Below are 18,423 nucleotides of genomic sequence, written 5' to 3' on the forward strand. Positions count from 1 at the left end.
TTCTTAAAGATTTCACTTCTGTTGTAAGGGGAGGGGACAGCTAGACATGCATACAGTGACATGCTAATGTTTGGCAAGTATAATAGTTTTCCATGTTAGTTTAGCATGCTAGCAAGCTAACATAATTGGGAAACAAACCATAGCTATTAGCTAATGATGGAGTCCGATGAAATGATAGTAATCATTTTTGAGATCAGCATGAACGTGTACTAATTTTCAGTGTTTTCCCATAATTGTTGAGACATTAAATCTATAAATAGTTTTACTTTGTGGTTAGCCTAAATGAGGCAGACAATCACCAGTAACATTAAGACAGCAGTGAACTGATTGGAAAGCACTGATGTATGTGCACAGTATTGTGACACTGCATCTAGTTCATGCTTAATGGAAATAGAAATTTTGACTTACTGGTGGCAGGAGATAAAAAGTTATCAAGACATCAAGTTTTTTCTGAACAATTCGTCCAACAGCTGCAGGCTCAGTAGAGGCTTAGAGTAAAAGTAGAACCGGATCCTGCTTGTAACTGGGGAAAATCCGAGTTTGCTTGGTGACTGCGCTGAATTTATTTGGAGTCAGTGGTTGTAGAGACTACGTGGTTGCACAGTGCGCAATGCTCTCAACTTCTGGTGGGAGGCATCATATCTCCAAACAATCACAGTCTGACTGGGAATGACTGCAAATACTTTCAGATATATCGTAAAAGGTCTACAAAGAATTCTCATCTAATTTATAAACTTTATATAAATTTATAAGCAGACAGATTGTTGACACATTCGATCCGAGTCAGTCTGCGCTGATGAGCTCTGTTCTTCTCTTTGCAATAGCGGACTCAAGTCAATTAGTCGCCAAAGGCTTGTACTCTGGTTACATTTTTACAGATACATTTCTATCCTGTAGCATCTACCTCATTATTTGGAGAGAATTTATTTTCTAATGTATGAGGTTCTGGAGTGAATGCAAGTAGTCATCACCATCAGGACTGGACTGGGACAACAAAACAACCCTGGCCAATATCATGCATACATGCATTATGTATATGTTTCATTTTGTTTAATTATTGATATTGAAACAGTTTTTCTTTTTAATCAGGTTGGTACAGTTGTTGTAAGGTTAGTTCTTAGTTGCACTGCACTACAGCGTGTAACAAATTACACTTTAGCTGTTAGGAGTGACCCGTGATCAAAGCAGTCATTTATTTTACTTTAATCATTGACTCTCTCGCTTCCTAATTTTGTCCCTGTTTTTTCTTACCATGGTAATTTCACCTTCCGGTGTCTCTTCCTCGCTCTCTTGTTGGGACTGCGGTCCTTCCTCCTGCGCTTCTCCACGGCTGGCGCTACCAGCAGCCTCCTGTGACTCAGAGGGCTTGTTACTAGTTGTTGCTGATACTGCAGGTGACGGTGCAGCAGCAGTCCCAACAGCTAACATGTCAGTTAATTTGACACATCTGCTGCATTTATTTCTTTTTCTGTCTCAGCTTTGCAGCTTCACCTTTTCACCACTTCTTCCACACTAAACTCTGTTCTACGAGGTGCATGAGTGCACAGCAAACATAGGGGAAGACCTGTTGTGTTAAAGAGATTTGATTGGGCAATAGTAGATGTAATGAAAATGGGCCGTGCACAGCGGCCCTTCTATTGACCCATCAGCCCAAAAGTGTGTCAGCCCACCTGGGAAATGCCCAGTATGCCAGATTAATAGTCCAGCCCTGATTACCATCATCACATTATAATCAGATTGCATGTAAATATCAACTTGACCCCATTCAAATGCAAACTGGTAGCAGACTGAATCCCATTTTATTGCATCTTGAAATACCAAAGTTGCATTGAAGACAGCAACTGACAGACACAACAAGAAGAGGGTTGCAAAAAGTTTTGTTCATGCTGCAGCCTCCAAACCCTGTTTTCTCTAGTGTAACTAACGTAACAGCAGAAATGTTCATTTCCTAAAGAAATAGGGAAAAAAAGTAAGAGGATCACCAGAGTTGTTAGGGTTCATCAAATGGGTACTATAAACTGTGGAAAATTTGAAACAATTGTAGACAACGAAGATGCATCAGCTCATTGGCACTGCCTTTTATAGAAAATCTTGCTGTTAACATATGTAAAAAAAAAAAATCATATTTCTTGCTGCAATCTTTATAAATATTCCTAAGAAAAACCTATTTACTGTACTTTGTTCTAAAAATCAAATGTGATTCTGCTTAGCACTGCACACTCTGCACTCAGAAAATAAGCCTTTAGTTACTTTGTCTCTTAGAAATGAAATAACAATCTGCAACCTGTTGAACTTGGCAAACTTGGTTTCTCACAGTTTGTCTTTGACTAATGAAACACAGCCACAAGCTAAATGTGGCTGAATACATGTTTAAATCCCTACTTTAGTTTCAACTTTTCCTTTTGATTGTTTAACATTTATACTGTATTCACTATTTACTTTGTAAATTTTTTTGTAGCTCTCATAACGACGCCTTGTTTTACTAAATATTGTTTCATATATTGTTTCACTGTGTCACAGGGTAGATATTTTGGTCTTACAATTCCCAGCTGTTTCTTACAGATTCCACGTTCCCACATATCACCACTGCCTGATGCAAACCTCTTAACTCCAATAGGGATGAATTGTAACATTACATGCCCCGCGTGGCCTGGGAAAGTTCACCGACCTCCTGGGTTTATGAAACCCTCACAAAAGCACCAACTGTTCTCAAAAATGTCTCGTCTTCATGATGTAAACAATGTCATTTTTCCTACTTCCTCAAAAGCTGACATTTTGGAGATACACGGTTTGCATCTGAAAGTGACTATGATGGAAAGAGACCACAGAGCTGTGAAATCCTGAGTTCTCTGCTTAACAGACATCTGCTTTTGTCTCATACCTGAGTATCTCAGTCTGTGAAGCTATAGTCTTTTTATTATGTAGAGCTTGGGTCCATTTATTGTCCTTGGCTTCAACCATAATGATTAATGATGCTTAGTATGGTGGTGCACTATTGTAAACTCACCCAAGCTCAAAAGACAGGTTCTTTAGGGTTTTTTTGTCCTCACAGCCAGACATTTCAACTTTAGATTGTACCATCAGGTGTGTTACTTATCCTGTTCAGAGTTTAGTGAAAGTGGAACACCTGTGTTCACGCTGGACCAGTGGGTTGAGTTTCAAAGAAGAAAACAGGTTTTCCGGCGAGAGTTGATGAAAGCTTTTCATCCACGATCCTTGATGAGAGACTGTGGGGATTATGTAAACAGGCAACAAAGAGGAATACAGTATGTCAGTAATCTCTCATTCTGCAGCTTTGCTGGCCATGAGTTGGTGCATTGTTGTTGAGCGGAGGCTGCTTTGAAAGCTGCCTGTTTTTAAGCACAGGCTTTTATCTAAAATATGAATTCGACTTTTCGGTTGATACTGCGCTGTGACACATAAAGGAGCACACTTATTTTTTTCAAATAAACCCATTTTGAAATTGTACCTTGTATAAGACGTGCATTCATAAAAAATGCATTTAGTGCTTTGCTGGATCTGAGAGCAGTATACTGTATGCATGTTTTAAATGCCTCAGTTGTGAAAGCTTGATGAATGTATTCGTTGCCCACCTGCTGCTGGACTGTGCTGACACAAATCCAAACTGGAATGGTCTTTTTTTTAACTGAAACTCTTCATGAATGAACTGTTGCCAGTAAACAGTATGAAATTCAGCAGGCTTCCTTGTCACAACAGCGTCCGAAACCGGCTTTGCGATTACTGTTTGTTAGCTTTGTGGGAGTATGAGTGAGATATTATACTAACATAGTAGTGCACAGTATGATCATAATGTACGTGCAGGAGGATGATGGGATTTTAGATCCATATCTCTGGCTCAAATACTACTTTCCGGGGTTTAGAGATGTCTGTCTTTCAAACCCACTTGTGGGGTTGTTGGAGCTAAAAATCTTGCAAATTTAAGTGTGCTTCTATGAATTATGGCTGATCACGTGATGTTTGTAGGAAAGAGGAGTGTGAAATGGGCTTACACAGCCTGTTGTTGAGTTTCCATTGCATACATGGCTGCCAGCAACTAGACATTAAAGGATGGGTTCGGATGTGTTTTAGGTGTTTGTAGCACAGTAGTAATATGGCATTTTTATAATATGCAATGTATACAAGTTGAGAATTGGGATAATTTCACCTCTGCAGACTGGCTCTGACCCACAAAGAAGTATTAAGCTTGTTTGAGTTCAAATATTAAATCAAGAAGAATCTGCTTTCCAAAGTTATGGTCTATTTATCATTCTCTATATTTGTTTCCATAGCCACTGCTGGCAATAACATGTAGGTTTGTTCATGTGATAAATTGTGGGATTAGAGCTAATGTTTCCCTGCCAAAAAAAAAAAAAGATACCCATTTGATCTAACTCAGCTTCCTTTGTGACTGAAATGACACATTTAAACTAACGCTCATGTTTGCACAAGGGTTTCATTATCTACTGCCCATCTGTGTGTTGCTATTCTTTGGTCTGCAACTGACCGAAAGGAAACTTTTTTTTGTAAATTAAATTTCATGCACTGTTGCTATGTCACATGATTATAATGTAGGTACAATAATGCAGTCATGACGTTTCTTGCAAAATTGGTCATTTGTTTATTTTATTAGCAAATCCTGTTGATTGCAGCCTGTTTGCCAATATAAGTAAGAATATTACACATAGTATTAAAACAAAATTCACATAGAAACATCTGCAATCACTTTTTGGCACAAAACCTGCAATAAAATAGTTGGTGACAGGAAGTGGGCAGGTCCTGAGATGAACTCACTTTTGAGGCAAGCGATAACCAATGAGAGCGCAGGATAACGAGTGATACCGGTGACTAACATATGACAGGAAAGTTAATCTATTAGGGGTTATCTAGACTAGCGATCAGAGGTCAACTTCAAAGCAATTCATAGAGCAAATTACTTCCTGTGTGTATGCAGCTTAAAAAAAAAATTAGTTTACAATAGAACACTGAGTGTAAGATTTTATTGATGAGTCAATTATAACACATTTTTTCTTTGTATAGTGTCACTTTCAGGGCAAATTGTTTTTTAAACAAACAAACAAAAAATCGCTTTAAAGCAGGATTTTGTAAAAATAAATAATAATAATTATTATTATTATTAATCAGTTAATTATTAATTAATAATTAATAAAAATATTTCCCAGATAATCTAAAAATTAAACATACTATATGTAAAAAACAAGATCTACACAAACTTCTTCAGAACAACATAACACATAAATGTAGCAGTTAATGGATTTAAAGTCTCTCTCTCCAACCAAATTGCAGCCATTTCCTCTTCGCTGTGAGTTTGGAGAAATTCACCTTTATTTCAGGTCACAGTTTTAACAAAGCTCGCAGGCTAGTAGTTCCAGTCAATCTAATTTGAACGCCACTGAGATGAATGGCTCTGCATGGCTGCACTCGTGTCATTATAAAACTGGAGGGACATATTTAAATACCCCATTGTAAAATTTCTCCACAAGTCTGCCACTTGGCTGCTTCTTCACCAAATCATTTCTGGTACTCATCCCAAGATGCTGACTATTTATACTTGTACAGATGCCAGTTTCCCAGAACAACAGTTAACATTTGGAGAATAAAACTGGTCTGACATGATGTAGAGTCGTGCTTGAAGTCTGATTTAAATTGTTCAGCTATAGATTTGAACTTACACATTCTGTCCAAGAGTCAACGCAAATTCTTCGATGTGTTTACTCAAGTTAATTGATTAGTAAGAATGACTGTTTGGTGATGTTTACAAATTGTAATTTAGCATGTAATTAGTAATGTAATCCACGAAGCAAAATCTGGCACATACTCATTCATCTCTGCACAAAAAGAGGATTTGTTGAATGCATACAGTATTTTCTTTTCCAACAAAGCTTTGCTCTGGCTAAAGTCTCATAATCGAGAATACATCTGAAAATGCAGCCTTTATTTGTTTTGTCTCACTAAGCTTCGATCAACTGAAAAGGCTTTATCTTGAAAACCCTCTTCAAAGTGTATATTTTTGAAAATTGTATGCAGAAGTTGGAAAATACACAGATTAAAGCTCAACATATGTGATCACAAAGAAACTTGGAAGTAAGACACCAGCCGCGCGCACACACACACACACACACACACACACACACACACACACACACACACACACACACACACACACCTGCCAAAAAGAAATCTTTTCAGTGTTTGCATTCTTGTGAGGATTGCTGATCTCAAGACAAGCTGGGAAATATGTTCCCCACAAGGACACGAGAATTAACAGCATTTTGTGATTCGACAGTCACCTTGAGCCAGCTTAGATCGAAGTACACGCAGGTTTCTGTGAAGCCAAACAAGAAAGCTTGTAGCTAAAGTGCTAAACAGAGATCACATTTACTTAAATGTGAATTCAGCACACACGTGGCTCTCAAAGGCATGCACTAGTTGAAGGCCATTGGGTTTAAAATACCTCTGGAACAAGCCAGCCACAACTGTCTCCATGTTGTGTATATTGTGAGGGAACTTGTTAGCGCTGTATCCAAAACAAGGGCATGGGTGGAGAGCAACCAGATGTGGCCACTGGCAGACGGTTCATGAGGAGATCCTCCAAGCTTGGACAGTGCACACTGCATGACATCAGTACCAGATGGTTCATTCATTAACACCCACCCTCTCAAAACATACAGAGAAGCCTGTGCTGAAGGTCCAAAAGTCTAAATGGCACTTGAACGGCTATTTGGTGCATTTTTTCATGACATTTTGGGTGGTGGCAGTTAAACCTAATTATTCAATAGAACCACTTTGTTCAGATTTAACTCTTTGGTTCAAAGTTAAGTCTTTTTGAAACACAGCTGAATGTTTTCACTGTATACTTTGCATCGATTTGGAATTTGAATAGGAGATAATTCACAATCACAGCCAAAATCCAGTAAAAGCACCCAGTTTCTTTATTGTGAAACTGCGTAAGATTAAATAAAAATGCTATTAAATCAAATCTTTCAGCTACTTCTGTTAGAGCTCTCTTTCAGTTTGCTTTTAACTCAAATGAACAGAGTGAAATGCAGGAGAGGGGGAGGCCGCGATAGCACTTGGCACACTTGTCTGCTCCACTTCAGCGTGATCCATGTGTTGCGATGCCTGCAGTGTCCTGGTTTGGCCCTCTATATCAAATGACCAACAGTGAAGTAGGTATTAACAGCACATGCTGTAGTTTCACAGCTCCAATACAAGAGAGAGAGAGAAAGGGAGAGAGGAAAAAGCTGTCAAAAGAATACAAGTACAAAAATATACGCATGGTGCAGATTTTTCAGGTTTTGGTACATCCCCATAAATCAAATCTCTTTCCTTTGGTGGCTTTTTTATTATCCATCTTGTTTTGGACCATTAACGGCCAACACAATCATTTCTGTCAGCATACTGGCCTCAACTATCTGGCACTGTTACTATAAAAGGATGCGAAATGAAATAAGCAAAAATGTCCGTTTCAGCAGTAAAGCAAATATGTTTATTAAGCACTTTAATATACATCAGAAAATTCCACTTCATAGAATACAGGAATTCTTTTTAAATGAAAGTTGAATGTACATTGGAAGCTATTTACAATCCAATCACTGACAGTCAAATCAAAGATGGCAGACAAAACACAGTCAAGACAAACAAGATAACTGCTTAATAAGACTATACAGTATGTTTTTCCAACACTGTTTCTAAACCCGGTCCTGCTTAGAATCCTTCTACCGTCCCTTCATGGCATACATTTGAGCTACTGTAGTACTGAAGAGCTGAGAGCTTTCACTAGGGCTTATAAGTGTTCGTGCATGCGATAGGCTTCTACTCCTCGATCCCAGTTCTTGGCAATATATCTCACCGTTAACATTATGAAAAGCCTGCAAAAAAATATGACACAGCCTGTAAACACTAACGCAGCTCTATAGAATTCATAAGAAACAGATGTTTCAGTTCCCTCAGTGTCACAGCTGAGCACCTCCTCCCCTCAGTCTCCCACAGGGGTAAGTCGTGTCCAACTGATCCTCAGTGTCTCACAGGGAGGAGGCGGGTTAGAATATACCCATTCAACTTTGGCTTTACAACTTTGCATTACAGACAATGTCACTAACAGCTAGTAGTTGTCTTAATGGCTGAAGCCTTTCTGAGTCTGTGTCATGCCCCTGAAAAATCCAGCCAGGAATTAACTGAAAATGAACCACATGACGATACGGAAACAAAGCTTGGATTTTGTTTCTTGCGATGCAGTAGGTTATACATGTAACTGTGCTGACAAATGTATTTTTAATCACTTGACATTGCTGCTTTTAGCACCAAAATGGATTATTTAAATATTTTTTTTAATGCACACAAAACAGGACTCACAACAACAACAACCAAAAAAAAAAAAAAAAAAATCCCATAGGGACAAAATTATTATTTTTGTTTACATTTTCGATGAACCTCCCTCTTTCTTAGATATTTTAATAATGCACAAACTTACATAGCCAACAAATTGGGAGTTCAAAATGACTGCAGGCAACGTCTGAAAACACAGCACCATGATAGAATGTAATGCAAAACCAAAAAGTGGCTTTTTTTCCCCCAAAAATAAATACACTTTTATATACTTGTGATGAAAATAGCTATTGACACATCACACACAAAGTAAGTTTAACACGCTGCTCAAAGTTAACACAGATTATTTGGGGTCTCTAGAAAGGCAGACTATCAATGCGCTTACTTCATACCATGGCATCAGTTACTGTTATGTCCTCTGGTTTGTTACATTGTACTCGCAGTACATTGTTGTCAGTGTTTAAAAAGTAGAACAAACATTAATATAAAATAACAGGAAAAAGCATTGGTACGTTTTCTCAAACAGTTACTTAGATAAAACATGGATGGGATACGAGTGACTAGAACAAATGCATGTCTGTCATTTTACTCTTAAAAGTGCATACACTGTTTATTAAATAGCATTACATTAAATTAAGATGATAGTTTGCATGGATACATGGAGAAGGCTGTAACAGATGTAGGCACATTGAAGTATCAGTTCACATAAGCCTTAGGCAGAAAACAATCTTCCCTAGGTAACATTTTGAGGTCTCCCACTGATGAAAAGTTTAAAAAAAAAAAAGTGTTTTTTTTTTTTTTTTTTTTTTTTAAATGCAGATGAAAACAGTTGCTTTGGCACATTCCCTCCGCCGTCTGCATGACGAATGGCATTCAAGACATCTGAAATGGCACAGGAATGATTTGGGTTAATGTTTTGCTTGGGAGGCTTTCTTCACGCAAGTCTGATTAAATAAAACTAATGGTGGTTCTATTCAGTGCATTCCGGTATCATCTATGTGCCCATTTTTTGCTCCTTTATTAGTCCTTAGACAAGCCAAAAGCATGTGTTGTTTGCTATGTGCCCTCACCTTTTCTTGATTTCAACATATAAACACATGGTTGCTGTATTACATTAAAATCACATGCTGGAATATTAAAAAAAACAAAACAAAAACAAACTCTCTCTTACCAGCTATAATGGAGTCTCCTTTTTGTAGTTAAACCCATGGTCTGATCCTTCAATCTGCAGTTTCAGGGCTTGTTTAAGGCTTAGCTCCGTTTCCCCTATGGGATAGTTCTCTAGAACATCCTGGTGGCCCCTGTTTTGAACAGTCCGTGGAACTGATACCCTACCCAAGAAAACCTGATTACCCTGTAGATGATAGTTGGGGTTTGTCATTATCCCATTCCTCTTCTTCTCAGAACAGCTTTGCTGCTGTATGAAAAACTGATCCTGGCACTGTCCCCTTTCCTGCTGAACTGAACCACCAATCATGATCTTACAATGAGGATCTTTCACTGCGATGTTAGCTACCGATTTATTAATGGCAATTCTCTTGTCAAACTGGGTCATCTCATACTCCAGAACCTGACCTTGGGTTGAGCCACTGTTCTTGATTTTCTTCTTGTCTCCCAGTGTTGTTTTGCTGTTTGCTGTGCTATTTCCAGTTTTAGTTCCCTTTGTTGATTTAAGACCGGATTTCAGCTGAGACCAGTCAAAGTCACTGGATGGGGATGATGGCTGCTGACTAATGGACTTTGTCGTAGAGGACGGAGATACAATAGACTGTCTGCTCCGGCTGCGGGGCAGTGAGTGCTGCTGAATCTGTTCTGTAAATGTCAGTCCGTGAAAACTGTCAATGGGCACTGTCTGTGCTGTGGCTGTAGATGATGTGGTTCTCAAAGAGGAGTTTTTTGAACTCTTGAGAGAATTATTTGACAGGGAGGATTTCTGTCTATCTACAGTGGAATCAGGAGACTCTGACGGTGAACTGAAGGCATGAACAGGCCCGTTCTGTAGACCTCGTCCAGATGACTGCACATCTCCTGCCCCAGTGCTGCCAGAACTACTTGATTTGATGGTGAGGGACTGCATTTTACCAGTCACTGCCAATGGTGTTTTTTCTTCCATGGTATGCACTGGGGAGGGGTTGCAGCCATTTAGAGTTGTAGCTCCATATTTTTCTAGAAGTTTTATAATCATTGAATGGCCACCTTTTGCTGCTACTCTCATTGCCGTTCTTCCAAACTGATCAGCGTGGTTGGGGTCAGCACCGTTTTCAAGAAGTATTTGTACAACATCGATGTGACCCTCCTGGGCAGCTATGCCTAGTGCCGTTGCTCCCTGATTGCATGTGTGATCTACATGTGTGCCATTCTCTATCAAAAACTGCACGACTTTTGTATGGCCTTGCCATGCAGCAGACTGGAGGGCAGATCTTTTTTCATTGTCACAGGCATTCACATCAGCATGGTAGTTAATCAGCAGCCTCACCATTTCAATATGCCCTTGCCAGCAGGATACATGCAGGGCCGTTCTGCCCTCAGTGTCACAAGCTTCCACATTTGCGCCATTTTCAAGGAAATATTCTGTCATGGCCAGCTGATTTTCAAGTGCTAGTATGTAAAGCGTCGGGCGTCCGTCTGCATCTTTGTAATCTATATCAGCACCGTGGCTCAGCAGCAGTTCAACAATCTCCCTGTGACCTTCTAATGCAGCTACCCTGAGAGCATTCCTCCCATCATATCCCCTCTGGTCACTGCATGACTTGTGTTCCAGAAGAATTTGCACACAGTCATAATGTCCCTCTTGTGCAGCTAATATCAGCGGTATTCGACCATCATTATCTACCTCTGTGCAACGAGCACCTTGTTCAATAAGGGCATCGCAAACTTGCCGGTGGCCCTCAAATGAAGCCATGTGAAGCGGGGTCCAGCCTGCATCATCCCTGTGATTCTCATCAAGACCTCTGTCCAGCAGAGTTCTGACCACCTCCACATTACCCTGAGCAGATGCAATGCTCAGCACAGTCCTTCCCTCACTGTCAATACTATCAACAGCAGCCCCCCAAAAAAGTAGTGTGTTGACTACAGATGCATGGCCCATTGATGCAGCAGCCAGAAGAGGGGTGCGGCCATTGTTGTCTGTATGATCCACATCAGCCCCGCCTTCTAAAAGCAAGTCAACTACATCTACATGTCCTTCATAGCCAGCCACGAGGAGAGGAGTCATGCAGTCTTTGTCACAGTGGTCGACCTCTGCACCCCTGTCGATCAAAAGGCTCACAACAGATGCATGGCCTTTACTTGCAGGAACACAGAGAGCAGCGACTGAAAGGGCAGTCCTTCCATCAACGTCTTCATGATTAACTTCGGCTCCATGGTCCAACAGGTGCTCAACAATTTCTCTGTGTCCCATATAGGCTGCAGCAATAAGAGCTGTTCTTCCTTCATTGTCTGCTTTGTTGACCTCAGCGCCATGTTGAAGAAGGTTCAACACAATGTCTTCATGACCTCCCCAAGCAGCAGCTCTTAAAGCAGTTCTGCCATCGGCATCAGCACAGTCCACTTTGGCACCAGCATAAAGCAGAGCAGACACAACTTCTGAATGTCCACCCCATGCTGCTGAGCGGAGAGCAGTCCACCCATCGTGATCTGTATGGTTTATGTTGGCCTCACAGCCAATAAGGCAGTTGACCACTTTAGTATGGCCCTGCCTTGCAGCAAGGGTAAGTGCCGTCTGTCCATTGTTATCTTCTAGCTCCATGTTTGCCCCTCTAGATATAAGCAAGTTGACAACATCAAGGTTTCCGCTGTATGCAGCATTACTCAGCAGAGTTTTTCCACCGGAGTCACACTGGTTTACAGATGCCCCATTGTCAAGTAGTGTCCTTATCGAATCCTCTCTTTCTAGGGCCTGTTGTACAATACATGAAGCATGATCATCCTCATTGTTTACGTGTGCACCAGCTTTGACCAGTAGCTGCAGAACCTCCTGTTCCTTTGGTATGGAGGTGCTCAAAGAGTCTTTAGCAGGAGTTCCATTCCAAACCATCCAAAGAGCCAGATTAAATGCTTCAATCTGTAGATTGGAGTTCACAAGATGCAATGCAAATTCCTGCACCTCAAGCGGCTTGAGCTGCTTTGCCCGGCAAGTATAACTCATTGCCAACATCCTATGTCCCTCTGCTGCATTGCACAAGTACTTTTGGGTGCAGTGCTTAACATCTAGTAGCCACTCTGCAAAACTGTAGTGAAAGAGGATTTTAGTGCTCCCAAGGCCATCGACCAATAATTTGGAGAGAATGTCCATCTTTTTCTGAAACTCTTCCATGGTCAGTGTCATGTTTTTGGTCCAGACTGCATGGTACAGTTCTTTGACTGTGAGTGGCCTACAAGTTGCAAGGATTACATTAAGAATTGGTTGTACTTTGGCAAACTGTTTTCTGACAAACAGTCTCTGGCAGAGCCACAGGTAGAGGCCATTAAGAGTGCCCGGGATGTCGCGGATCTCACGAAGCATGATAAAGTTTTCCACCACACCATCCAGGACACGTTCCAGGTAAAGGAAACAACCACTGCTCTTGATGTGAAGTTGGTTAAGCATCTCAGCTGTCTCCTTGGTTAGATGCTGCCTCAGGGCCTCCTCCTGATCCAGCCTGTGAAGGATGTACTGTTGCACGTCCTTGACGATGTAGGCCTTACGCAGATCATCAAGGCTGATTTTGCGGAATCCTGAAACAGAAGGGAAGGACATAAGATGAGACTGATGGCAAATTGAGCTAATAACTTACTCAGTATATTAAAAGATCCAAAAGATTAATTCAAGAATGACCTTTGCTGCATTATTTGCTAATGATGAGTAGAGTTATTCTCCCCACACTGGTCATGTCTGACCTTGAGATCCTGCCCTGTACTTAGTCACTGATCATGTACCTTTGGATAATTAGGTTAAGTCAATCTTATTTCCCAAGGTTCTTAAGATAATTAATAGTAAAGCCAGGTTGTTAAAGAAAATCCTTTCAGAGGAATTGAGAGCATAACCCCTCTAACTGCTGGAAACGGAGACAATCAGTGAGTGTCCACTCTCAGCTTAGCCCATGAAATACCAACAAAAACAAAATCATGTCAATTAGTGGCTTTAGTGTATTGGCTAAAACAGCTATTTCAGCTTAGATAGAGAGTGCCAGCATTAGGGAAAAATGTATAATAATTTAAGTATAAACATGGCTGAAACAATGAATACAGCGTAATAATAATAATAATAATAAAAACAAGCTAGAAAGCCTTGAAGTAACAATGCAGATAACCATTTAAGAAACAAATCTCACATCCTGAGAGAAAACATAATTTATTTCAACACTGGAATCCACTACATTGGTGATTCAGCCCATTCATTAATTGCAGAGACTAATCAGCTAAAGCATATCTGCTGTAAAATGGAAGAGAGCAAGGGACACGTTATTTGCATGACTGTAACACATCAATGGTCTGTAAAACATTTCTCCAATGCCTTACTTATCATGCAACATGCTCCCACATTGACCTTTAGAAATCCTACTGGGGGGAAAAATAATCACAATCACTTAATGAATGATCTTTAATGGGAAATCCTCTCTGAGATGTGGAAAAATGGCTCCATAATGGCCTCTGCTAATGGGCATAAAGTGAACTTTCCTTCATGCTTAAACAATCTGTTCATGGTCTGTGTAGTCTGCAGCCTTGAGGGCAGTAGGAGCATTTTTGCATACTTTTATTTACAGTTCCCATGCTTCTCAGGGTTACTAGGACAGGAAAGAAAGTCACCAGGGTCTGTCTCAGTGTTGCTGACATACTGTTTTTTCCCCAACATCTAACAAGCCTCCTACTATGGGAACAACTATCTGGCACTTTCGCTCCCTAAACTGATGTGCTTCTTTGCCAGCCTGAGCATCAATTCATTAAAATAAAGATATTTTATCTTCAGATAAAACAGCTTAAAAGAAGAGAGCATTTAGAAAGGTTTACTAACAAGTTCAAAACTTTTATTCTCCATAGTGAAATGTGATTGCTTTGGTTATATAACATCTCTCCTCAGTATGAATCAGATTCTGTCACCAGGCCTGGGGCAGTCCTCTCTTCATCCGACTGCTATTGTGTGGGTAGAAAAGACAGTGAAATCTTATTCCACATAGGCCCAACGGTAACCACACACTTCCAGGCCAAATAGCAAACCTAATGACTTTAACAAGAATTCCCAAGCAGGCACTGATAGTTTGAACAGATCCTGGTAAACAGAAGGAGCAACAGGTTCCCTTTATCGCTGGCTTCTGTGTTGGTTTAAGATAAGCAGGTTCCTTCAAACAGTATCTCACAATAATTCCCTTTTACTCTGTCCTTGAGGCCCTTCGTCACATTTCAGCCTGTGAAAAACTGGTTACTTGGTGAAATTAAAACACTCACACTTCGGATAATGGTTACACTTTATTGTAAGGTCTTTACTGTACAACCTAAAGCCCACTGAGAAGAGTGTTTTAATCAGTACTGTATAAATAAAACTGAATGAAAGAATTTAATCTGTGATACAAGACAAATATTTACTTTGTATTTACTTTTTAAAAGGCACTACTTAAGTGTCATGAAACATCTTATGACTGAGATGCTAAGGAGTGAACAGTTACTGGGATTAAGACAGGACAGGATGAAATAGGATTCATGTAAGATTTCACCCAGAGATCTATTATACAAAAAAAAAAATCACGTTCCATTGTTCTTTACATTTGTCTGTATCGTTTTATTTCTTTAGTGATGTGGTGGCCTGTGGTAGATCTAAATGAAAAAGAGGAGACTAAGAATGCTTCTTAACTACAACAAAAAAATATATATATACATCTAAGAGACTCAACAGCCAATCACACACTCCCCACATCTGTCTGCATACAGCATTATGTAGTATTAAGTCTACAATCTGGGACAGAATGAAAACCTGAGTAAGGAAAAAACCAAACTCCCATATAAAAAAATAATAAATATTATGAAAATATTAAATATGAACATGTAAACACAGGTTTATGTATGGGGCGGTTATGGGAATTCTTTACACTTTAACAAGCTTTAAAGTAATATTCCCCATCATTACAGCCACTGAAAGGCCCTAACCCACTTCTAGTATGCCACTGTTTTCAGTAACTGTGCACATTTTCCACACTCCCTTCAGCCTCTTCTCTCCAGCTCCATGACCTCCCGTATCAACTCCCACTACTTCAGTCCTGGAGGAGTCACTGACATTACAAGAGCCAAATTCATGGCAAGCATGTGATGTAGCCATGTAAAAATCACTTCTGTTTCTGAGTACTTAGAGCAGTTGTGATGTCTTTATTTCATTCTTTGTTTACAAACCTTGGCTAAGTACTCATTTAAAAAGGCCTTTGTTATCATGACTCTGGGGTTACTTCAGGGTTTATATCAAAAAGATACAGACTTGACTGAAGGCACCACACGATCCTAATTCGCATTCCTGGTCTCTCTGTGTGCTCACAACTCCCCTGGCTGAAACTTCAAGCAGTAAAAAAGATCAAATTTCAGCCCATCATGTTATCATCAGAGGATCTCTCACTCATCCTTATATCTCATTTTGTCTAGCCTCTTGTTTCATGTCAGGTGTCCAGTGTGTGGGGGGTTTGTTTTCTTTTTCCCTCAGCTTGAAAGCTAATCTAACTGGTGTACATGCTTCCTTTCTCTTCTACTGTTCTGCTTTGCAGGCCAGTGCACAATCACAAGTGCTCCACTTGACACAAGCACACAGTTTCAAATTTACATTTACAGTCTCTCTCGCTAACGACAGAGAGCTTATGTCTTGCGACTTTCTGATGCTCGGATGTCAGTGATGGGTCCTCCTACTTCTTCTGGACCAAATCCTTCTTTGGGCATTCTGGGTTTGCTCCAGCTGGAACAGGAAACCCACTAGCTTGGAAGGGGGAAAGAGGCCATGAAAGGGAAAAATAAGACAAAAAATGCTTCATGCTTTAAGAGACCTCAAAATGCATTTGTTTTTTTTATATCCATCGATATATCTCTATATCTATAGATAATAGATATAGAGATATATCTCTATATCTATTATCTATCTATCTATCTATCTATCTATCTATCTATCTCCTCCCCGTGATGATTTCTTCTATTCACAGTGGGACTAAGAAAAACATTCAGTATGCATTACAGCCCAATTCTGGAGATGCTGCTCTATCATGAATATTTTCTCTGGGGAACAGAAGAAAAATGCTTCTGTGCCGTAGTTTATGATAAACTGTTTCTTCTACATTCCACGGTCGCTGACACACCAATTATGAAGATACAGTGAATAGGAAAGCTGGAGGAGGGAAGAGATCGAAATTTGACTGCAGCCACCATGAAATAAAGCACTTGCTCAGATAAGACAAAAAAACCTACAACAAGAAATAAAACAATAGACCTACTTAAGTGCCTTTGCTCACCAAAATTACATCTCCCTTCAGTCACATACTGAAAGATAGCCTACAGCTTCTACTTAAGTCATCAGCAGACATCACTTCAACTGTGAAGTCATGGCAATATTATTGCCCTACTCCTGCCGATAAAGCAATAAAACAACCGCAGGGGGAATGTCATCCAACCTGCATTTGATGACTGCGGTGTAACAGGAACTACTATTAAGTACTACACAAGAATGCATGAACTCTCATTGGCTACAAATACCCAGACGCCTTCCAAGAACCATTTTCTTTCTTTCCAAAACCCAGCAGTCATGAAGGCCTAGATTTTGCACCATTTTAAGTAGGTTACACAAACTGTAGCTGAGCATTGTGTGTGTGTTCACTGTGTGTGTGTGTGTGTTCACTGTGTGTGTGTGTGTGTGTGTGTGTGTGTGTGTGTGTGTGTGTGTGTGTGTGTGTGTGTGTGGATGGTTCAGACCCAGAACAAAAGCGACTGCTAAACAAGCAACAAATGACACATTCATCAGGGTGAGGGATGCAGCTCCTGAGTGCAGGCCTCTGAGCCAGCTGCTGCTCGTTACAGAGCTGGATACCAGCCACAAGAGACAGGGTCTCGCGTACAAAAGAGTGACTGTTTGCTTTCTAGATTAATTTTTCAAATGACGAATGAGCCAGCGTGTGTGCGCGCATGTCTGTCAAAAAAACTTGAGGTCTAAGCTCATCAACTGGGACTGTGGAACGGCAGCTTCTCAGATTCAGCACGATCTTTCGCGAGACCCCATCTTAAGTCACTGGATCCATAAAGAAAACAGAAATCCAAGCCTCACTGCCCTCTCCTCAGGCTCTCCAGTAAACCCGCGCTCAACCAAACGTCTGTTCAACAGCTGCAGCGTTCCCAGCTCCAAAAAACACGAGAGAGCCAACCTCCTAAACACAAGTATGTGGAAGAGAGTGAGCTCCAATGGTCTGCAAACTCGAGTCCTATGCAAGTGTGCTACTCTTCAATCTTTGAAAAATACTGCTGAATTCTTTGTTTGATTGTTTACAGACTCCAATTTGGAGTTTAACAGTCAAAAGGCAACAACTCTTTCTGTTTTATTTTGGATAAATGTGGCTTATTCACAAGTGAGAACAGACTGAGGAGCTGAGATCTGAGAGGTTTCGGCTCAAATCTGGAGCTGATTTAACAGCGCAAAGATGCAAACAGTTGCCATGCTACGCGACCACCAGGCGAGACGCAGAAATGATTACACTTAACAATTAATTTAGGTTTGCTTGAGGCGAGGCACATGAAAACACTCCCGCCCGAACATGCCTCTGCTGACTTTCAAACGGGATGTGAAAGAGTTCCAGTCAAACCTGTTGTAGGGCAGCTGAAGAGGGCTGATGTGTTGGGGGTTGGGTTAACAGGAACATATTCACAACAAGGCCACCTGTGCAAAGAATACTACATCAATCATATAAAAATCTATGCAAAACACAGTAGAAATACTAGGTTTTTTTCCACTAACCCACAAAGAGCTTAGTTATTATTTTGAATGGCAGAAGCTCATTAAGATGGTGACAAGAGGCTGACTCAAAGCAGAGCACCTGTCTACCCCATATGAGATATCTACTCTAAGAGACTTGTCACTGCTATTACAGC

The 18,423-nt window shown here is 40.4% G+C and overlaps 1 protein-coding gene across 1 annotated transcript in view; it reads right to left on the bottom strand.

Moving 5' to 3' along the window:
- Nucleotides 1–7,480: 7,480 nt before the first annotated feature.
- Nucleotides 7,481–18,423, bottom strand: part of ankrd50 (ankyrin repeat domain 50) — a 40,711-nt gene continuing 29,768 nt past the window's right edge. The window contains exons 4-5 of the mRNA XM_085469816.1: nucleotides 9,518–13,062; nucleotides 7,481–9,228 (exon numbers count right to left, since the gene is read on the bottom strand). Coding sequence (XP_085325942.1) covers nucleotides 9,521–13,062 — 3,542 coding nt within the window. The 3' untranslated portion in view covers nucleotides 7,481–9,228; nucleotides 9,518–9,520. The remainder of the gene's footprint in view (nucleotides 9,229–9,517; nucleotides 13,063–18,423) is intronic.

This window comes from Copadichromis virginalis, linkage group LG2, assembly GCF_057382275.1.
Source record: "Copadichromis virginalis isolate Kocher_CV1m ecotype Utaka linkage group LG2, C_Virginalis_male_GT1.1, whole genome shotgun sequence".
Taxonomy (NCBI): Eukaryota; Metazoa; Chordata; class Actinopteri; order Cichliformes; family Cichlidae; genus Copadichromis; species Copadichromis virginalis.